Source organism: Zingiber officinale, chromosome 7B, assembly GCF_018446385.1.
Source record: "Zingiber officinale cultivar Zhangliang chromosome 7B, Zo_v1.1, whole genome shotgun sequence".
Lineage (NCBI taxonomy): Eukaryota > Viridiplantae > Streptophyta > Magnoliopsida > Zingiberales > Zingiberaceae > Zingiber > Zingiber officinale.
The window spans coordinates 119,701,024-119,723,237 of record NC_055999.1 but is presented as its reverse complement, the minus strand read 5'-3'; the positions used below and the strand labels follow the sequence as shown (position 1 = coordinate 119,723,237).

General features: G+C 35.3%; 5 protein-coding genes across 5 annotated transcripts; 2 read left to right on the top strand and 3 right to left on the bottom strand.

The window, feature by feature from the left end:
* The first annotated feature begins 1,478 nt into the window (after positions 1-1,478).
* Positions 1,479-2,488, top strand: LOC122004763 (protein spotted leaf 11-like). The gene is made up of 2 exons (XM_042559600.1): positions 1,479-1,634; positions 1,949-2,488. Exons 1-2 carry the CDS (start codon positions 1,479-1,481, stop codon positions 2,486-2,488), a joined length of 696 nt encoding a protein of 231 aa, XP_042415534.1.
* Positions 2,489-4,917: 2,429 nt separating this feature from the next.
* Positions 4,918-7,743, bottom strand: LOC122007300 (THO complex subunit 4B-like). Its single transcript, XM_042563144.1, has 5 exons — positions 7,501-7,743; positions 7,269-7,418; positions 6,401-6,469; positions 6,131-6,315; positions 4,918-5,308 (listed from the first exon to the last, which is right to left on the bottom strand). Exons 1-5 carry the CDS (start codon positions 7,654-7,656, stop codon positions 5,149-5,151), a joined length of 720 nt encoding a protein of 239 aa, XP_042419078.1. The 5' UTR covers positions 7,657-7,743; the 3' UTR covers positions 4,918-5,148.
* Positions 7,744-8,683: 940 nt separating this feature from the next.
* LOC122007298 (actin-depolymerizing factor 7-like) lies at positions 8,684-10,850 on the bottom strand. The gene is made up of 3 exons (XM_042563142.1): positions 10,690-10,850; positions 9,154-9,419; positions 8,684-9,071 (listed from the first exon to the last, which is right to left on the bottom strand). Exons 1-3 carry the CDS (start codon positions 10,690-10,692, stop codon positions 8,921-8,923), a joined length of 420 nt encoding a protein of 139 aa, XP_042419076.1. The 5' UTR covers positions 10,693-10,850; the 3' UTR covers positions 8,684-8,920.
* Positions 10,851-11,684: 834 nt separating this feature from the next.
* Positions 11,685-13,167, bottom strand: LOC122007297 (organelle RRM domain-containing protein 2, mitochondrial-like). The gene is made up of 3 exons (XM_042563141.1): positions 12,921-13,167; positions 12,261-12,329; positions 11,685-12,180 (listed from the first exon to the last, which is right to left on the bottom strand). The coding sequence occupies exons 1-3, from the start codon at positions 13,138-13,140 to the stop codon at positions 11,945-11,947; spliced, it is 525 nt and encodes a 174-aa protein (XP_042419075.1). The 5' UTR covers positions 13,141-13,167; the 3' UTR covers positions 11,685-11,944.
* Positions 13,168-13,317: 150 nt separating this feature from the next.
* Positions 13,318-20,032, top strand: LOC122007296 (arginine biosynthesis bifunctional protein ArgJ, chloroplastic-like). The gene is made up of 17 exons (XM_042563140.1): positions 13,318-13,513; positions 13,590-13,700; positions 14,368-14,491; positions 14,637-14,710; positions 14,829-14,873; positions 14,986-15,036; positions 15,127-15,195; positions 15,332-15,390; positions 16,061-16,130; positions 16,250-16,330; positions 16,428-16,514; positions 16,673-16,795; positions 18,223-18,285; positions 18,508-18,585; positions 18,681-18,826; positions 19,280-19,350; positions 19,662-20,032. The coding sequence occupies exons 1-17, from the start codon at positions 13,451-13,453 to the stop codon at positions 19,742-19,744; spliced, it is 1,398 nt and encodes a 465-aa protein (XP_042419074.1). The 5' UTR covers positions 13,318-13,450; the 3' UTR covers positions 19,745-20,032.
* Positions 20,033-22,214: the final 2,182 nt, after the last annotated feature.

The window sequence follows — 22,214 nt, the reverse complement described above, 5'->3', positions numbered from 1 at the left end:
TACTAAAGGTACTTATTGCCTTGCAAGAGAGTTCTGAGAGATTTCTAAGCTGCCCTATTTTCTTCCTTTGTTTTCAAATGTCTACTTTTTATTCAAATTGTCGTGCGGTTTAGGTGCTGGAAAGCGATAAAATCACAAACAGATTCCAAGAGGTCACCATTCAATTGGAGAAGGCCTAAGGTGAAATTCCATTCGATGTTCTTAGTCTCTCCGATGAAGTTAGAGAACAGGTAAACTATTTGCTGTATGTCAACTTTATTCTTTATTTCACAATCCAAAATCTTATGGACTGTAGCATTGAATCCAAGGTCGATCTTGTTCATTCCCAACTCAAGCGGTTGATAAGGCTGATGTCGATCTGCACAGAGATCTTTTAACTGCTTACAAATCGAGCCCCAACTCCAACATAGACCTGGTGATACTACAAAGATTAGCTAAAAAGTTGGAGCTACTGACCATATCTGATCCCAAACAAGAATCACTGGCACTGCACGAGATGGTAGTCGCAAGCGATGGTGATCCTGAAGAGATCATTGAGAAGATGCCATCGTTACTAAAGAAGATAAAAGACTTCTTCATGCTAATTCAGCATCTCCAAATGGGCAAACCTACATATAAAATCCCCTCAAATGAGAGGTCTAAGCCTCCCATCCTCCCAGATGATTTCAGATGTCATGTATCCCTGGAGCTGATGAAAGCCTAGAATCCAAGTCTATATAGTGGGAGAGTAGAAGTAGGATAAGAACAAATCGATATCACTTCTCAATCCTTTTTAGATTCCTTTCTATAGAGAAGTAAAAAATATCTCACCTAGGATATCAAAAAACTTTTCTAAGAAGAGAAGACTATGGAATGCTTTGACGATGAGAAACTATCTAAAAAAAACTCTAAAATAGGGCCTTTGGGCAACAATGATACCTTGGAGGAGCTTGTTACTTTAACATTACCTTTCACTAATGTTATGTTAATCTTCTTTTATGTCATTGAAAAGATGGAGATGGAAATCTCGAATGGTCATCCTAAGACCTTTTCTATACTTTTGTTCGTCGTGATCCAAAAATGTAATTCAAAATCGTATCAATGCATTCTACTATCTTAATTTACAAGTGTGAGGTTACATTTGTATGGCTAATTCCTCCAATATGATACTAAAGGTACTTATTGCCTTGCAAGAGAGTTCTGAGAGATTTCTAAGCTGCCCTATTTTCTTCCTTTGTTTTCAAATGTCTACTTTTTATTCAAATTGTCGTGTGGTTTAGGTGCTGGAAAGCGATAAAATCACAAACTGATTCCATGGGGTCACCATTCAATTGGAGAAGGCCTTAGGTGAAATTCCATTCGATGTTCTTAGTCTCTCCGATGAAGTTAGAGAACAGGTAAACTATTTGCTGTATGTCAACTTTATTCTTTATTTCACGATCCAAAATTAGCATTGAATCCAAGGTCGATCTTGTTCATTTCCAACTCAAGCGGTCGACATGGCTGATGTCGATCTGCACAGAGATCTTTTAACTGCTTACAAATCGAGCCCCAACTCCAACATAGACCCGGCGATACTACAAAGATTGGCTAAAAAGTTGCAGCTACTGACCATATCTGATCTCAAACAAGAATCACTTGCACTGCACGAGATGGTAGTCGCAAGCGAGTGATCCTGAAGAGATCATCGAGAAGATGCCATCGTTACTAAAGAAGGAAAAAGACTTCTTCATGCTAACTCAGCATCTCCAAATGGGCAAACCTACATATAAAATCCCCTCTAATGAGAGGTCTAAGCCTCCCATCCTCCCAGTTGATTTCAGATGTCCTGTATCCCTGGAGCTGATGAAAGACCCAGCGATAGTGTCTACTAGACAGGTCTTTATTTTTCCAGTTTTAGGTTTCAACTAATTTCGATCTTTTATCTTAGAATTTGTGGGGTTTTTTCCATCTGTTTCTAACCACGCAGACTTACGATCGGGAGTCAATTGAGCAATGGCTTGAGGGACACGACACACGCCCAAAGACTCAACAAAAGTTATCCAACAAATCCTTGACCCCGAACTATGTTTTACACAGTCATAGCACAATGGTGTTAGGCCAATGGTATCGATCGCCCAGACACCCTGCACAACTTAACCAGACTAAGCCAGACTGTTCTTCACCTCAACATGCTAAAGTTATAGAACTTGTCTGCAAGCTGTCTTCCCGGAGCATTGAGGACAAAAGGTCTACTACTGTTGAGCTCCATCTCCTTGCCCGGCTCAGTGCTGAAAACCGTACTGTCGAGCTCCGTCTCCTTGCCCGGCTCAGTGCTGAAAACCATTGCTGCATAGCTGAGGCAGGTGCTATACCCTTCCTTGCGAATCTATTTTCTACCCTCGACGTACACACGCAGGAGAATGCAGTCACAGCTGTTCTAAACCTCTCCATTCTTGAAGAGAACAAGGAAAATATCGTAGCCACAGGAGCAGTGCCTGCGATACTCAAATGTGCTGAGGAGGGGTAGCATGGAAGCCTGAGAAAATGCTGCGGCCACGCTATTCAGCCTGTCGGTGGTGGATGATTGCAAAGTTCAAATTGGAAACTCAGGGGCAATCCCTCCACTCGTTTCTCTCCTCCCTAACCTCTGCATTTAGCAGGGCAACAAGGTAAAAGCCGCAAGGGCTGGACTGGTTCCAATTCTAGTTGGACTGCTGATGGATCCTAAATCCACCGTGCTGGATGAGACCCTTGCCATAGTGTCAGTGCTGTCTAGCCACCCTGAAGGAAAGGAAGCGATCAAAGCTACAGAGGCATTGCCTGTGCTAATTGACGTGATCGAAAGTGGTTCTCCTAGGACGAAGGAGAATGCATCTGCTACTTTAGTGCACCTCTTCAGCGGAGATCGGTGGCCCCAGTATCTTGCCAAGGCACAAGAGAAAGGACTGGTCAGTCTGTTGCAAGAAATGACCGAGAATGGAACAAACTGAGGCCGATGGAAAGCTGCACAGTTGCTCCAACGGTTGAACTGGCTACTGAGACAGAAAAAGGAGGCTCAAGCTCAAGCAGAAAAACATACATTACTCAACCAATTGAGTCTAACTGCCCTAATGATTAGTTAGTTCTTCGATCCATGTAAATTACAATTTACAAGAGTTCGATTGGTTTGTTTATTGAGATAAATGCTGATGGAAGATCATCAATGCTCACTATTTACAAGCAGAAATGATTCGATATCCCGGATTTATCAAGTTGTCATTAAGCAGTATAGAAGAAGACTTAAGGATTATCACATTTTATAACAATATATCATTATTTCTTCCTTCTATCTCATCTCCTCCAATATGGTTTCTTAAGCTTAGATTAATTGATTTCCAAAGCTTACCTTTTGCCCCTCAAAGTTAGCTTTTTAAATGCCCCCTTCAAAATTATAAAATCATCAAAATAGGCATACACTGTCCTCCTTTCACCCCTAATATAAATGTTTGTTAAATTTAATATATTCTTCATAAATGAAAATCAAATATTTAAACCACAATATACTTTTATTAATAGATAATTTCTTTGATCCCCATAAAATTTCTACAACAATAATAATAACACTCAAATCTATATATGATTTATATTTAAATAAATTTTATTTTATCAACTAAGTCTTCTTTCTTTTTAAATTAATACACATATTTATTGTAATGTCTTATCAATAAGTCAAGTGGTATGTGACTTCTTTCCTAATGGAACAAACGCTCTAAAATTAACAGCCTACAATTGTTAAAATATAGAGCTCAATGTTTTTTTCTCGTTTATCAACGCTACATATACAAACATTTAATTTTATTTAGCCATCTTTATTCAGTTTTCAAAATTACAAATATAAATATAAAATTGAATATGCATAATTATAAATTATTAACATTTTTCAATATAAGTATTTGCATTGCTCCAAAAAGATATAAGATTGCACAAGTCAAGTCAATAAACCAATCAATCAATGCAAACGATAATAATTCTAATGGATTTAATTTTACAAGATCGCAATCTGATGAATAATATAAGTTTAGATGGCAAAAATTAAAAAACAGAAGAAACTAAAGATTTTTTATTTTTAAAAAGGAAATTCCTAATAAACTAAAAGCTTAGGAAGGAAACAAGTACCTGTTAACCTCAACAAGGAGTTCGAATGTGCTTTTCCAGAGGCTAATATGCAAACTAATTGAATGAAACATATAGACATCCACCACTGTTCTAACTGGCTGAAACTCAAGTCAATAGCTTATACTCTTATCGATTCCAATAGGTTCAGTTCGAGGATGAAATGTCATGCACGACATACTGACATATGGACATTGTAGTTGGTCGAACCACATCAACACCACTGCACATATAGGCAATTAGCTGGCCATGTTTGATAACCCCTGTGAACAAACCTTGCAGCTTTTCTTTTGGGCATACAGATGTTCTGAGTGTTAAGATAGACAAAAAAAAATCCATAAGCAACAACACACACTTAACCACTTTGCATCACTTAACCACTTTCAATCGCATTTCCGAGCCAAAAAGTGCCAATGAAAGAACACCATTATCTGCCATCAACATGATTTGCCCTGGCAACCTAATATGCTTATTTCAGGCAGCAGCATGATTTTTGAGAGTGGTATCTCCTAAAGAGCTCCGTGAAACATCATACTGACAATAATAGGCAGGAATCTCAGGCAGAAAATGGCGGGATAGCTTAAAATGAACGAACTCCGAGATTAGAAACCGAAAATGCATAAGCCAACCTGTGCAGAAATCAAAAGATAATTGTTTGCTTTAACCTTATAATGACAATAAAAGCTGGACATATAATTTAATGCATACCTTAGTCCGATGCCAGTATGCACTTGTGATGCTCTCACAAACGAGTCCCAACCATACAAGCATCTTAGCCGCAACAATAAGGAAAGAGAAATGGGGTTGATCAACCGAATGAAATGACGACTAAGGCCAGACACCAGGTTTTCACTTTAACCACAGTAGGAAATTCAAACCGAAGGAAAACAACAAGCGAAAATGAAAAGCCCAGAACCCCACACAGTATGGTGATGATACATTAGCTAGATTATGCATGTTTGCAAAACAAAATACAAATATGGAGCGGCATCAGGCAAGCAATGGTAATAGGGTGAAAGAGACAAATGACACCATTCAGTTGGTTTGCATCGCTTCTGTATGATACTTGTCCAAATCTGCATCAAGTGCTTCAGCAGAAACAGGTTCACTACGTCCTTTACCTCTACCACGGCTCCGCCCTCTTCCACGGCCACCAGCTCGTGGCCATCCTGGAGAAACTCTTGCTGGTCCCGTGCTGCCATACCAAAGCAAGTACAAGAAAATCTTAGCTACTTTAAATGGAAAATAAGGTAACAAAACATGGTTTAGGTTTGTGTTATTCAATAAGAGTTCAATGGAGTGGATAGACATTAAATTGGGACAGAACATATATAGATCAATATTTATATTGCAAAACCAATATGCACAATATCCATTTCATAATGGGCACAAGAATATTTCAACTATTAGTTTACACTTTACCAGGGAGCTGACAGTGTCTGACATATGGATATTTACTAGAATAAACATGATAATCGACGTGTCGACACAAAATCAAGGGATTATTTACATAAAAAGGTACACCTTAATTACAATCAGCTTCAACATCCATGATATTCGATTATTCAGTGTACTCCTGAAACCTACCAATTCGCTCTATGAATCATTTAAGTGGAAAATATATTATTAATTACACCTAAGAAAAGGGAAGAGAAGAAATTATATAATCACACCAGGCAACTGACAACCAGAAGCTAATCAGAAATAACTACTGTTAATGGATCATAACAAGATAACAAATGAAACAAATCTAAAACAGATACTAAGTAGTAAATGGAATCTGACAGCTTCATGTTCATACCATCCTGTAGAAGTATAAGTTAGATGCTCGGATATATGAAATGTAAGAAACTACAAATAGTATAACAACACACTTTACGGCAACAAAATATCAACTGAACTCCTTCATTACCACACTCCACACACATTAGAAAAAAAAGATTCAACTCATGCAAAAAGTAGAATTCAATAATTAAACAGTCATTATCATGAATTTTCAGAAGAGAGTAAAATAAACCTTTTTGAAGTGCCATTAGGCTTTCCAAAGGCACCATCTGTAGCTTGAGGTACAACAGCTGGTGTTGAAATATTTGTGCCGATAATTTCTATTTTCATGGGTTTTCCATCGAGTAGGACATTATTGTACCTCTTCACAGCTGCTATAGCATCAGTTCTCCTTGCAAAGACCACTTCAGCCGATCCCTTTGATTTTTTTTTTAATAAAATAAGGCAAGAAGCTAAAGTATGAGACTGGCATCAAATAACAACACTCCAGCTAAGTAACTACCTTAGACCTTCCGCTTCTATCGTAATTTATAGAATAACGCTTGAGATCCCCAACCTCTGAAAACAGTTCCTGCAGCAAACAATAATATCATCAATAATAATAAAACAAACAAACAAAAGGCAGGTACCCCAAAGCCAACAAAAGAAAACAATCAAATTGAGATACGGAGATATTAAAATACTATTTCATAAACATATCCAATTATTTTTTCCAACCAAAGAGGATCATAGAAAAACACAGGAAAACACAATAAAAACTACCCAAAATGTATTCGTAAATAAAAAAAAATACATTCAGTTAGGATGGATTGTAAATCATTTTTAAAGAATAGAAACTATCAATATTATGGTTATTACATTGGCACATGAATCTGTTTCCAAATTAAGATAACCAATATTTATCTAAAATCAAAACAAGATGCAATATGATCATATGAGGATGACGAGTGCAAGAAAGAAATCAGTTGTTGGTGCAAATATGAGCAGCACATCACAAGTTCATTGTAAAAGAAATCAAAATTAATTTATAAGAATTTCCCAAAATGGTTAAATGACAATGAAAAAACAAGGTATTTATCATCAACTTTAAAAGCAACTACTCATTTTGATTGTAAGGTGTCTATCAAGTTTACATCCCAAAATTTTAGAAAAAGTAGTTGAATTCCAAAACGAGCAAAATATAAAAGCATAATCTCTGTAATATATCCCCATCTATGTAAGATAGAAAGTGGAGATACAGCATCAAACCTGCTGAAATAAAAAGAAGGCTCAAGATAGCCAAAAAACTAATACTTTGCACAAAATCAACAGATGCGAAATTTCCAGGTGAAGCCGCTACAAATCGAATGCTAAAAAGTGAAAAAGAGCACCTTGATGTCCTCGTTCGACACTCCGAATTCCAAATTCGAGATATACAGCTTGGTGCCGGTCTCTATGGAGGAAGCCCTCGCCGTCGCAGCAGGAAAACCGCCCGCCTGCGCCGTCGAGTACATGCCGTGCTGCCACACCGAGTCGGGAGCCTGGGATCGCAGATCAAATCAGATCGGGTGGTAGGGAGGAAGCCCGGATCCGGCAGCCGCAGGAAATCCCCAAAGCGCGTACCTTCCCGGCGGAGTAAGGGGCGGATCGGTTAGCCGTTCGGTTGGGCGCGCGACGGGACGGCCCGCCGCCCTCACGGCCCCGCCCGCGTCCGCCGCCGGCAGTCTTCTTGCTGGATTTGATTATGTCGTCGAGGGACATGTCAAGGGCGCCCGACATCTGCGATGCAGATCTGAGAAGAGGAATCGAGCGACGAAGAGAAGGGACGCGGATAGGGTTCTCGCGGAAAGGGGCGGTCAATGATACACAATCGTGAACATATAGAACGGCAAATTCCCTTTTCACCCTAAAATGTATTGGTTATTTCTAAACTGCCCATAATTCTGGAAGGCAGCCCCAGGAGATAAATTAGGAAATTTTATTTAAAGTTTAAGGTTTAATTTGATTAAACTAAAATAGCTAACGATAGCTGCTATAGGTTTATAACTAAATCTTGAATTTTAAAATTTAAACTCTAAACATTATAATATCAAGAAACTTTTTATCAACTTCATTAAAATTATTTAAATTTTATTAAAATTAATTTAAAATAGTTATAAAAAATATTATCTTACAATATTATTTTAAGTGCTACAATAACTTTTATAACAACTAATTATAGTGATTTAAGGGAACCGCTAAGGTAGCACTAGCAGATCTCATATATCACTAAGCAAAAATATCAATACTTTTTAAATAAATTCTTTATAAAGAAACTAATTCATATCGGTTGGTAAACTCACGGACCCTGTGACTCTGTGAGGCTCAGTGACCTATACATTTGGCAACGCGTGTACAGAGAATGCAAGCATAAAACATACATAAACGTGTGCGTGCATAAATATACCTCAGCGACACTCACTGGCTGCCAATGCACATACATCACTGAGAATAGCTTGTGCAAATGGTGTATGTGTCTGAAGAAAGTCTACAAAACTTGAAAATGTAATCCAAAGTAGTGCGCGACGACATACAAGAACATCTAATACATCTGTAAAAAGGCTATGAGATAAGAGTAATTTTGATGACACACATAAACAGAGATGATTTGGAAGTTGTAAAAAAGTGTGAGTGACGCGAAGCGAGGGAGCCTCACACTCAAATCAGACTCCCATCTGGTTGGACTTTTAAACAATGGTAAGAATCTACATATACTTAAAGTGAGAAGGAAAATTGAAATAAAAACAGAGGAAGCATTTAGGTCAAATATCGATAAAGAAGAGAACAATTAGATACTAATGCCCACAAGTAGCAAATTTGAAATACATCACCAAGTTAAAATGGAGGATAATTCAAAAAAAGTTACTATTAAGTAATCCCAACCACAAGCCCAAATGATATCTAAGGGAACCAACCTTCCCTTTGGAATTATGAAGATTCCATCAGAAGCACACGAATAATAGAACAAGTTTGGCGGCACGAATAAGAGGCATAAGCCACATACTCAATTTGCACGGCTTCTTATGACATCAAGATCCATCTCGGTAGGATCGGTTGCTTGCAGTTCCACCTGGATGCCGTCCAGCTCTCTCTTGAACCTCTCTTTCGAGCTCGCATAAAGCATCTTGCTTCTCACCCTTGATGTGTCAGGGGACCTTTGTTTCAAACAAAGACGAACAAGGGGAAGTTAATGCATCAGTTAAATAAACTCAATTAGAAACAAAATATAAAATTTACCATGCGATAAAAAAGATCTTGCTCTTCTGACAGTTCTCTTCAGTCACAAAGTCAAAATCATATATTGCATATCGGCATTCATTTGCAGGGAGGCTGGCAGTAAAATCATCATATGTTTGGTTGGGTTCACCAAACTTCTCCACAAGGATCTGCTTCAGCTTCTCATCAATCTTATAGATTATGAAGCGGTAGGTGCGTTTTGCCTTCAATTCCAAGAACTTCAGTTTGCAGTCGTCATTCACTGCCATTCCTGAAACTGCGTTGGCCTGCCATATAACAATGCAACAACTTGTGATCACAACTTTGTTGACTTGTCAAGAAGCATATATAGTCCTCAGGCACCAACAAGGAACAACATACATTGGCCGATTGAATACAATACACACAGATCAGTGCAGCTTAGTATCTAGAGATTAACCAAACTACTGTAATCTCCTTAAATAAAAGGCACTGCCATTGCAAACAGGAGTTCCAGTTTAGTACATCCTACCATTTTATTCATTAGATCAACTAGATCTGATAAAAAATTTCACTTTATGGAATCTAATTGATGTATAAGGTAAGATCATACAAAATTTTCACAACAGGGAATCTAATTTATCTATGAGTCCACTTAAATAGGCTTAAATTGTTTGGTTGAAAGAGGTATAAGAAATAGAAGTGATCAGAGCTTAAACAAACCACTCAATACAAGCAATTGTGGAGAGAGCAACGAAGGAATGGCACTGACATTAGAGTTCCACGAGTAGAATAATAATCAACACGTAATACCAACGATCAGAAATCAGATCCGCATCAACTTGCAGCATGCTTCTGATCCAAACCATGGGCAAATGAACCCGCAGGTACTAGCTGATTCTCCAAATGGGACTCACCATCAGCAATCTAACCAACCCAAGCTACTTCAGAAAGAGTGGCAAGGGATCAATAGTACAATTTAACGAGCAATCTACATGCAAATACCAATGGCCAGAGATCAGACTCCAACCCTACCTAAACCAAATCACGCACAAGCTGACCCTCCAAATGGGATTTCACGTTGAAAGTCTAATCAACTCTTGCTACAGCAGAGAGAGCCATGAGGGATCGACGCTACAATTCCAACAGAACAATCTACATGCAACTGCCAACGATCAGAAGAGGCCAGACCTCAACCATCAAACTATTCAGAGTAACACAGCATGCTTCGGATCCAAACCCTAGACAAATGAACTCACACTAGCTGATCCTCTAACGGGATTCCACGCTAACAATATTCAACCCAAGCAACAGCGGAATGAGCGGCGACGGATCGACACTATAATTCCACCAACAGAACAACAATCCACATCCGAGTACCAACGATCAGAGATCGGAACCCAAGCATCACACTGTAGCATGCTTCGGATCCAAACCCTAGCCAACCTCCAAATTGGATTCCACTCCACAAATTTCAGGGGACGCATGGAACCAGAAAACCGAAATGCTCAGACGATAAAACGCAGAAAAGATACCTGGAAACGGAGCAAATCCGAAAGAAAAAAACAGAGCACGTACCATTTTGCTGGCAGCAGCGGCAGCGGCTGCGGCTGCGGCGACGAGACGAGGATCGGAGGGGCGAGTTTCGGGATCGAGGCGAAGGAAATTTAAGATCGGAGATCAAAGATCGGCGATGAGAAGGATATATAAAGAAGGGAAGGAAAGCGGCGAGGTGGAGGCGATGATAATATTTACGACTGCCTTTTCGTCTGCAGACCGTCAACTAAGGCCAATAGAAAGGCGCCACGTGTTATCTAAACAAGCGCCGTCAGGCCAATTGGAAAAGCTGCTTAGTTTCCACGCTGAGACCCGATCACGTATATAAATAATATAATACAATATAACAATATATAACTAATTATTAAAAAAATAACGGTAAAATAGAAAAAAAATTCTAATCATAATCATAATTTTACATCATTTCAATTTTCTCATGTAAATATTATTATCTATATATTTCCGATTAAATTCAGTATTTTACATTAGAATCTAGTACTTTATGTTAAAATCGAATATATTTCCTATCAAAATATTTTTTTCGTACAAATAATCTAAAATTGAATATATTTCTTATTAAATTCAACCCATTAAACTAGAATTAAATATATTTTTTATTAAATTGAATACGACTTTTTTTTCTGCTTAATATAATTCCTTATAAATTCAATAACAATTACTATTTTAAAAAAATCTAATATATTTTTCATCCAATTTAGTATTATTTTAAAAAAATCTAATATATTTTCTTAAAAAAAATCTTACTCAATTTGATAAAAAATATACTAGATTCTAAAAATTTTTATGGATAGAGACTGCATACAAAAATTTATTTGTACATGCAAATTTTCCCAAACGACAATTTGTGTTCGTAAATATATATGTGATGGAAGAAATATCTATTTTGTCCCCTATGTCCTTTAATTCTCCTCCTTCAAACCGGTCTCTCGTCTTCTCCTTGATATAAAATAAACAATATTCTCTTTAAAAATAAAGAAATCAAGTTCACATCGAGATAATGAACGAGGCATAGTGACAGTTGAAGCAACTAACAAGAACAGATTCAACAAAGCACCGTCATCATTTACCATCGATAAATATACGAACTACAACAGCAAGTGTAGCATACAGTGTGTTTTTTTTTTTGTAAGAACTGAGCTAACTTGAGATCTAAATAAAGGGTATGACGAATGAGAATGACTCCCTCACAGATTGTATCGTTCAAATTATTTCAATCGTTGAAATAAAGGGTATGACGAATGGGGTGTATAAATGATCAACCACACCAACCAATAGTTTTGTTAGTTCTGATACCATCTTCAGAAGTTTGAGACTGTGGAGGGTTGTATGATCTTGGCTCTCTTGGTTTTGCAGGATCCACGAAGATAACCCATCCATCGAGAAACTTCGCGTTCATCCCGGCGCGCGCCTTCTCCGCCTCTTCTATGGTTGCATATTTAACGAAACCAAACCCCTTGGACCTTCCTGAGATTCTATCGGTAATGACTTTCGCTGCATATTTGGAAATTGGGGTTCAGTATCCTGAGATCTTTCTTTTTTCTTTTTTCTTTTTTCAAAAGATGTTAGAGTACCTTCAAGCAGCTGGCCAAAGGGAGAGAATGCTTCTTGAAGCTTGTCATTAGTGGTTAACCTTGAAAGTCCTGGAGCACATCGATGACAAAGAAAACTTGAATCGAGGGTAATATTAGAGTATAGAATACAAACAATAGCAACCATAAATATGTTGATTGCTTTGAAATAGTTGAATTCTAATCTTCACAACGATATTGGAAGAATTCTTAGATATATAACATCAATATATGTAATGCTATTTAGCCACCAATATATTACAACCACCACTCTGACTCTTCGATTCTTCGAATCCAAATGTTCTAATATTCAAGCGTATCCTCAAAAATACCCTAGTTCTACTCCAAACAATTTCACCGGACATTCCTAAAGAAGGGAGAACCTCTTTTGTGTCTTCCCTAGGGCATGTTCAAGGTATACGTCGTACAAACTAGGCATCGTCTGTATGCGAAGAATAAATCAATTTAGTTGAACAAACAATCAAACGACTACTCTGTGATAATGTTCCTAAACATAATCCTCAAAATACACTTTTTCATCATTATCACTAAAAAACGGTGCCAAATCTAAGATTAAGTGTCAAAAAGTTTCTAACTTGACTCCATTTGATTAAAAAGCATGGTAGATACGAACATAAAACAAGGGATGTTCAGAGTACTTACCGCTGACAAACAGATTAGACGTGGTGAGGGGAGGAAGGTCGGCGGGGGTGTCATCGAAGGGAAAGATGGGCGGAGTGGGGGAGGAGGAGGAAGACGACGAAGAGCAGTAGGCAGCGAACGGCGACAAGCTCCGCCGAGGCAGCGAGGAGGAGGAGGAAGAGAAGGGAGAAGCAGCAGCCCTGAGCAGGCGGCGGAAAGCAAGCGAGGAAGAGAGAGCCATTCGTTCGGAGAAATTGCTAAAACCCTAAAAATGAGAGTCGGCCGATCCAGGGACATTATAAAACGAAGGAATAATTTTAGTTTGCCCCCTGAATCTACTTCTTATTTCATATGCTTTCTGGCGCTTTGAACTAATAGTTCGATGTGCAGGGTCTCTTTACAAATATAAGAAAAGTTTTTGGGCTAATTTCACGGGAGGCGGGCGCAGAGGATCTGGACTCCTTTTTTAGGGTTTTAGCCGTCAACTTCGGTGTCTCGTCAGTCTCCCGGCGATCGAGGCCGAAGAGAGAGACGTCAAACTTGAGGCCGTCATGGCTCTTGTCCCGCTAAACCACCTCCTTTCGTCGCCGGCTGCTCTCGTCCACCGCATCAGGGTCGCCCCCATCTCTCTAAATTCCTCCACCAACCCTCATAATGCCGACCTCTTATTTCCGTTCTTTTATCTCCCAGGTTTCGGAATTCGGCGGAATTCGTACGCGTCGAGTTTCGATTCCCATGGCCGTGGCGTCGACCTACATCCCCGCCGCTCCGATTCTGCTACCCGAAGGACCGTGGACGGAGGTACCGTTTCATTTTTGCGCTATTGAATTGCATTGATTGATAAGCTCTGATTCTTCTATAGATGTCTGGTGATGTTTGTGCGAGTGATGTAGTTGATAAACAATGTGTTCCCATTCAATCATCATACCATAATGTATATGTATGATAAGGTTGATCTAACTATAAGTCAATACTGAGCACAAGTAAAAAGGCAACAGAAGCTAGAATTCTTGTGGTTTGAAATAGATTAAGAATGAGAGTTTACAAATGCTAGTTCTCTGAAGTTCTTCGGATCAATTTACTGATCAATGATGGGATTTGATTTTTTGCTGTTCAGATTAAGCGGACTTTCAAATAGTGAAATGTGATTTTATTTTTTTTTTCTTTTTATTTTTTCATGGAAATAATCAAACTGTTGCGGACTGTGAATTGCTCAATCTTGCTGATATTAATGCTCAATAAATAGCAATCCACTGTCTGCCACTTACACATTTGCAGGTAACATGTTGAACCTGCCTAGCAAGTGAACGTCAAAATTTTTTTTTTTTCATCAAAAACACTATTTGATGGCAGCTGCAGGGTTGCTGTTGCTTTATTAGTTATTCTATTAAGCTTGGTTACCATGCAAGCTATGTTTTTGATACACTATCATAAGCATTTTCTTACTGCCAGTGACACTCTCTTACAGATACCAGGTGGTGTGACAGCACCAAAAGGGTTCAAAGCTGCAGGCATATATGGAGGTCTGAGGGCAAAAGGAAATAAACCTGATTTGTCTTTGGTGACATGTGAAGTTGATGCAGCTGTTGCTGGTGAATGCATATGTTTTTTACCTTAGATTTCAGACCACTATATTTTACTCGTTATCCTCTTATTGTGTTCTGCATGATCCTATGTACCTAAACAAGTGGTATACTCTTAGTTAAGATAAGAAATTTGATCTTTTCCCCTGTCCAGGATCTTTTACCACCAATCTTGTCACAGCTGCCCCTGTTATCTATTGCAAAAATGTCCTAGACGCTTCAACTACTGTATGAAAATATTTTATTCTTAGCGTCATACCTTTAAATAAATTATATATTTCTTTGTTAAGTTTGTCAACCTAGTAGTTTAAGTAGTTACTTTAACATGCAATTTTTTTGTGTTTAGGCACGTGCAATATTAATTAATGCTGGTCAAGCAAATGCTGCTACAGTGAGTTTACTTTCTTTGTTAACTAGTAACTGTTTCAAAATAAAATATAGTTATTGGATTGTTAGAGTAAAATTGGAATTTGATTTTGGTGATTCATTTTGGTACATTTTAGGGCGACTTAGGCTACCAGGATGCTGTAGAATGTGCAAATGCTCTTGCTGAGGTTTTCTTTTTTTTCATAACTTACCTTGATATTTTATCTTAACTATTTGAATATTTATATTATTTTTAAATTTTTATTTACCAATTTTAGCTCCTTAATATGAGGCCAGAGGATGTACTGCTTCAGTCAACCGGTGTAATTGGCCAGCGGATAAAGAAGGCAAGCATAAGCTGCAATTTCACGTCAAGATGATGTTTAGAATAACTAATGAAGATTTTTTTTTATATTTCATATCTTCTAATTATATTCTGCAACTTTTATCCATCTCAGTTGATGTTTCTTTACTTCTATTCAGGATGCCCTTTTTAGTTCACTTCCAAGACTTGTTGCTTCATTATCATCAACTGTTGATGGGTATTTTTTTAGAAATACTTTTTTGAATAATGATATTTCTTTTATCAATTTGATTGATTTTATTTTTCTCTCTTTGTACTCTTTGTTTTCCTGTCTCATTGATTTCTTCTTTCTCATATTTTCCCTTGGAAGATGTATTTACATGCACTTTCTTACAGGTTCAAAAAATCATAGAGTTAAAAGAATTGTGTTCAACAAACTTTGATGGACTGTATGAACCACAATGGCACTTGATAACATCTTTGTGTAAAGCTTATTGCTTCAGCAGTTAAGATAAACAAACAGAAATCAGATCCTATCTCATGCCCAGGGTTTTTAGGAAAAAAGATCCTTTTATATAATTGAATTTTCGTGCTAATTCATTTGAATGTTGTAGAAGTGTATACAAAATCATACAGATAGTACAAAAGGATTCAGTGATACTGTTATTCCTAGTAAATACAAGTATGAATCAATTTTCTTGTAAATAGACATTGTGGTAAATGTAAATTATATGTATGTTCCTCTTTTTTATCAGACATGTTAATATTTCAAGAAAGCATGTAGGACAACAATCCTATGAATCAATTTCTTTTTCCATGTGGTAAAACTGTTCCAGGTCGTTACTTATTTGTCATCAGAAATTCCTGGTGTTTACCATACGTGCTTCTTCCATTTTTTGATTTTTTAGGGCCGATTCTGCAGCTATTGCCATTACTACAACTGACCTTGTAAGCAAATCTGTAGCTGTTGAAACAGAGGTTAGGACTTTATTTTTTCATTTTGGCTTTTTTTTCACTATTGGGAAATTACTTTGATGATTAGATTAGTTATTCATCTTTATTTTTTTATGATTTTCTTTTTTGTTTGGATGGGTAAGGTTGGAGGTGTTCCTGTGAGAGTTGGTGGAATGGCAAAAGGTTCTGGAATGATCAATCCAAACATGGCTACAATGCTTGGTGTATGTAAAATTTCCTCACTTGTGTACTTGTAGAAACTCCTTACAATCAGATTTCACAGGGCCTTATCTTCTTGTTGTTTGTCTTCTGACATTTCAGGTTGTAACAACTGATGCTGGAATTTCTAGTGACGTTTGGAAAAGTATGGTGCGCATGTCAGTTGATAGAAGCTTTAACCAAATCACAGTAAGTTGATGACACCTTAGTTTTTTTCCCCCTTGAAATGAAGTGAACAAGTAATATCACAATTAATAGGTAATTTATCTACATCTTTTTGTTTCATCTATTGGAAATTCAATATTCATTCAACTTATTTGAATTGCTTTATTTTACTTTTGTTGAAGGTTGATGGAGATACTAGCACAAATGACTGTGTTCTTGCTTTGGCTAGTGGATTATCTGGATCAAATTTGATTTCTTCACTTAAAAGCAATGAAGCTCTTCAACTGCAAGCATGCTTAGATGCTGTAAGTTATACAGTATATTATCATTTGTTATATAAGAGTTTCTGATTTTCAATCTATTTTTGTTTTGTTACACACACTGGATTTGCTGCCATGGGCCGTATGAGTTGGTACATATTAATTTCTTCTTCAATTTGCTCTGTTTGAGGAGTTGGAGAGCTATTTGATAAAAAGATTTGAGTAATGCAGTTACTAGAACCACTATGCTCCTAGATTGTAGGCGTGCATTAAGGGTTAACTATAAATTCTTATATTGTGTTACTAGATAACCTTACTAATTATGTTTAACAAAAAAATTTAGAGATATTATTTCACATTTGATTTTGTGGTAGTTGAATGGAGTTCGGTTGGTATAACTTTGAAATTAAAATCGCAGTGAAAATTTAGAAAGCAAGGCTTTTAAAGAAGTAAAGCTAAGACTGAATACGTAAGGTGCTATTTTTGCAATATTAAGATATAAATCAATGGACTAATTGAGCTCGATGGACTAGAAATCCATGAGCAAGAGATTTAGAAGTCTCTGATTTATAATTTAACAAGGAATGATTGATAAAGATGTTATGATGAGATAAGGTGGTTAAATTTAAATAGACTTGGAGTCTCTTCTGTTCATTGTGTGCTCCTCAGATTAAATAACAACATGTTCTTGTAAGTCTGTTTCTTGCTGTTTTCTTTTCTTTTTCTTGTACTTGTACCTTATAGTTTGCATTATATATTCTACATCTTTCTAAACTTTCAAATCCCTTGTCAACTATAAGCATCCATCTTAATCTTATCGAGATTTTGATTACTTTAGTTACTATTTAAAAAAAAATATCTTAAACTCATTAAATATAGTACAGGCGTCCATACCAGACACATATTACACTTTCATGTTGCACTTGTCATTGTTTCATTCTGAACCTTGCTTATCTTATGCTGCCTTAATAGAAATGGAGAATTGAACCACAGGTTTCTTCAACCTTCCTGTTTCTACTATAAACAAGGACCACACCCAAGTTATAGTAAAATTATCTTATGGGTATAATTTTACTGGATGATGCAATTCTCAAATCTTCTGAATGTACATAAATGCAAGCTTAGTTTTTGAGATCTTCAAGGGGAAGACGAATGGTTATGTTTCCAATAAGATAAAATTGTCTGAGGAACACAATTATATGATCATGCTGTTTTGAAATGCTGAAGAAATTTACATGAAAGTTTAAACTTAAAATATGAATATGATGATCTCATTACTACATATTCATGTTATAATAATAAAGTAAAACATCAAACTGCCTAGGTATCATACAATTAACCCCCAGTATATTAGTACTTTTTTTTACGTCTGTGTATACCAGTTTTTGTGTACATGATTATGTTGTTTTGTGGTTTGTATGAACTTTGTGAATCTCTTATGACACATAATTGTAAAAGTTCTATGCTTGCAGGTCATGCAAGGTCTTGCAAAATCGATAGCATGGGATGGTGAGGGGGCGACATGCTTGATTGAGGTTTCATTCTATTGACAAATTCCTTTTTTCCTTCTCTCTCTTTTTTTCATTTGGTCAATACTTTGGATATGACTATTATCAACTCTTCAATTAAATCAAATAGCCTAGTTTGTAGCCTATCAATGCTTTGTCAGTTGTTCGAGTATGATCTCAAAAATGTAATACGACGAGGAAATTAGGTATGCAACTGGTGATACTCATGAATATTTCTGATGATTTCAGGTCTCTGTTATTGGTGCAACTGGAGAGACTGAAGCAGCAAAAATAGCTCATTCAGTAGCATCTTCTTCGCTTGTTAAGGTATGCAACTATTTGTTAAAAAGAAAAAAAAACACACACCATGATTATATTAGAGGATTGGATAACAAATCTAGCTACTTTGATAAAATTTGCAGGCGGCGATTTATGGAAGAGATCCAAACTGGGGACGTATCGCTTGTGCCGTTGGTTACGCGGGTGTTCATTTTGATCTTAATGATCTTATGATATCACTTGGAGATATTCCACTCATGAGGAATGGTCAGCCACTGCCATTTGACAGGTACAAGTGCTATCTCAATGATTGCATCTCTAATAGAAGCTTTTGTGAATATTCCTCTAACTTCAACACCGTTACTTGAGATACTACACTCGATCTCAGCTATTGTCAAATAACATAAATTGAGGAATTTCGGCCTAAGTTGTGTCTCACATAGTATGTTGTGGACTAATATAAATTAGACATAGATTTAAAAGAAAAGGAAAAATTTTTAGGCTTGAATTTGAGTTCCCATTGGACGCAAATGTTGCTTGTCTACCTAAATTGGACAAAACAGTTTAGAAGAAAATTGAAAAAAGATTTTTTTTTTTCCATTTTTTTTCTTCTCTTTAGCTTTTCTCTGCCAAAGAAAATGGAGGAAAAGTGAGTGTCATTCGAAATTTTTTCTGTCTATTTACTTGGCGGTTTCTCGCACACCGCAACGCTTGTACTAATGTTTAACATTGAATCTTACAGGGACATAGCTAGTAAATATCTCAGAGTGGCTGGAGAATCGCATGGGACTGTTCATATTTACGTTTCTGTTGGTAAGTTTGTAATTTCTTTTGGACCAGTACGAGCAAAAAATATTGTGTGTGTAATTTTGCATCTAATTTGACTTAAAATATAGTTAAAGTGATTTGGTAATTGACTTTTTTACAAAGTAAATTAATTTTAAAAACTTCTAATAACTCATATATCATTAATTAGTCTTGGCCTTAATAATTTTGCTATTAGAATTCTACAATTGATTTATTTTATTTGATAAAGTTTTATATCTTATGTATGCCATGACTCATTTACATCAATTATCATCTCTATATGTATATCTTCCTAAAGAGGTCATCTTTTGGAACAGGAAATGGCGAGGGAAGTGGGAAGGCTTGGGGTTGTGACTTGAGTTACGATTATGTGAAGATCAATGCGGAGTACACTACATGAGGTTCATCCCGATGGGACGGCAATTGCTAGCTCGCCAAGAAGAAGCATGCTCGCTTGGTAGCATCCCATTCGTAGCTCCCTTTCCAAGAAAATTATCAATAATCCGTCGTATTTATCATGTCTCGAATCCAACGTTTGTGTAAAATTATTTGTAGTGGGTAGAAGTAGAATTGTTGTAGGTTTGTTTGAATAAAAGGTTCTTGTACTATTCGGTCGGATTTTGATGGTCAGGGAATGTAATTGAAGTTATTTTTCTTTTTCTTTTCTATATGATTTCTACTCATAGGAGATCCTCCGATCCAGTCAATTAAATCTCAGCATTAGGGGTGCGTTTGGTTCGGAATTATTCTTGATAATCTTGGTTATTCATCCAAGGTTATCAACAAAAACCTTGTTTGGTTTAGGTATTCGATGATTTCCAAGTAATGTTTCATTCCCGACACGTTAGCAAAAGGGTCATGCAGCCCGGAATCGGAAAACCTTAGAAAACTAAGGTTTTTCTTGATTCCGGGGTTAACGAATTTTTTTTACCAAAAATACCCTTCAATAAGAAAAAACATGAAAAAAAAAAATGGAAAAAAATATTAAAAAAATGTTTTAAAAAATTTAAAAATTTATTTTTTAAAAAAAAATCAATAATTTTAAAAAATAAAAAAATAAAAATTTTAAAAATAAAAAATAAAAATTAAAAATTTTAAAAATTTTAAAAAAATTTAAATTTTAAAATTTCAAAAATAAAAAAATTTAAAAATAAAATAAATAAATAAAAATTAAAATAAAAAAATGTAAAAAAATTAAAAAATATAAATATAAATAATATAAAAATATAAAAACATTAAAAAAATAAAAAAACATATAAAAAAGTAAAAAAATATACAGGAAAAAAAAAAGTAAAAAACATTAAAAAATAAATAAATAAATAATAATAATAATAATAATAATAATAATAATAATATTATGTATAGTTGGTTTTGTAATTGAGGGTAATACGGTAAAATATTAAACTAAGGTATTTATTAAAACCTTCAAACAAATAAGTTTTTGTTGCATTACCTAGGTTGAACCAAACAACATTTGGTTATGTTTTATTCCCCATAACCTTGGTTATGTGATTACCTGGTAATCACATAACCAAGGTTATACATGATGACTTGAACCAAACGCACCCTAGTAGTTAATCAACAAAAAATTTGTTCTAGATTAATTATGGGTATATATATATATTATTAATTTAATAATAAATATTTATAGTAATTAAATATTATAATAATATTTTTTAATTAATATATTTTCCGATCATGAAGTATATATCCATCCAAGGAAGGGCCTTATGAAAAAACATTCTCCAGATTTATCCCTGCAAAAGATAAACCACCCCAAGAATGGCTTATGATCTAACATCCATCTAGCAGAAAACCTTTGAATAGAAAAAAAAAAAAACAGAAGTATTTCACTCCAAATTGGGGCCATTTAAACTTAAAGATTGATTTCTTGTTATCTTCTTGAACCAAAAGAACATCATCCATCAACATTTTTTAATTAAAATTCAAACATTTATTGTATTTTACCAATAATATACAATGACAAAATATTAAAGTTTGAGAAAAATCCTCAATTATAATTTTAATTTTACATACAGTCTCTAATAATAAAATATTTTATTTCCACTTTCTCTATGTAAAATTTTATTTACTTTAACTCTCTCATGCACATATTGTTGCCTAATTACCTCTTAGACTTTTTAGGCATAAAAAGGTCTAAAAATTAGTATAATTTTTTTAAAATCAGCACTTTACACTAGAATTGATTATATTTTCTATTAAATTTAGCATAACTTTTTTTCCTGCTTTAATATAATTTCTTCTAAATTCATCGTCATTTAAAGAAAATCTAGTATATTTTCTATTCAATTGAGTACCATTTAAAGAAAATCTAATATATTTTCCATCCAATTGAGGTGGAAAAAGAATCGTGCTTAATTTGATAGAGAATATATACTAAAATGAATATAATTTCTTTTAAAATCATCACTTTATATTATAATCGAGTATATTTTCTATTAAAATTACCTCTCATATTTTTTAGATACAAATAATCTAAAAACAAGTATAATTTATGTTAAATTCAACACTTTAAACTAGAATCGAGTATATTTTTTATTAAATTGAGCACGACTTTTTTCTTGCTTAATATAATTTCTCCTAAATTCAGTAACATTTAAAAAAAATTTAATATATTTTTCATCCAATTGAATACTATTTAAAGAAAATCTAATATATTTTCCATCCAATATTGAGATGGAAAAAGAATTAAGTTCAATTTAATAAAAAATATATTAAATTATAATTTATGAATTTAAGAGAAATTATACTCATTTTTAAATTTTTTATATTTAAAATATTAAAAATAATTAGATAAATATATTTAATTAAGAAGTGGAAATAAAATTTTTTTTTCTAATAGAGACTAC

Coding starts and splice junctions, on each gene's coding strand:
- LOC122004763 (XM_042559600.1), top strand. CDS start 1,479: ATGGCTGATGTCGATCTGCACAGAGATCTTTTAACTGCTTACAAATCG. Junction 1,635..1,948: donor CACTTGCACTGCACGAGATG/GTAGTCGCAAGC, acceptor CTAACCACGCAG/ACTTACGATCGGGAGTCAAT.
- LOC122007297 (XM_042563141.1), bottom strand. CDS start 13,140: ATGGCTCTCTCTTCCTCGCTTGCTTTCCGCCGCCTGCTCAGGGCTGCT. Junction 12,330..12,920: donor GTCTAATCTGTTTGTCAGCG/GTAAGTACTCTG, acceptor GATGTGCTCCAG/GACTTTCAAGGTTAACCACT. Junction 12,181..12,260: donor CTTTGGCCAGCTGCTTGAAG/GTACTCTAACAT, acceptor CCAAATATGCAG/CGAAAGTCATTACCGATAGA.
- LOC122007296 (XM_042563140.1), top strand. CDS start 13,451: ATGGCTCTTGTCCCGCTAAACCACCTCCTTTCGTCGCCGGCTGCTCTC. Junction 14,874..14,985: donor GTCAAGCAAATGCTGCTACA/GTGAGTTTACTT, acceptor GGTACATTTTAG/GGCGACTTAGGCTACCAGGA. Junction 16,796..18,222: donor TGCAAGCATGCTTAGATGCT/GTAAGTTATACA, acceptor CTATGCTTGCAG/GTCATGCAAGGTCTTGCAAA.
- LOC122007300 (XM_042563144.1), bottom strand. CDS start 7,656: ATGTCGGGCGCCCTTGACATGTCCCTCGACGACATAATCAAATCCAGC. Junction 7,419..7,500: donor CCCCTTACTCCGCCGGGAAG/GTACGCGCTTTG, acceptor CTGCGATCCCAG/GCTCCCGACTCGGTGTGGCA. Junction 6,470..7,268: donor TGTCGAACGAGGACATCAAG/GTGCTCTTTTTC, acceptor TGTTTGCTGCAG/GAACTGTTTTCAGAGGTTGG.
- LOC122007298 (XM_042563142.1), bottom strand. Junction 9,072..9,153: donor AAGATCTTTTTTATCGCATG/GTAAATTTTATA, acceptor TTTGAAACAAAG/GTCCCCTGACACATCAAGGG.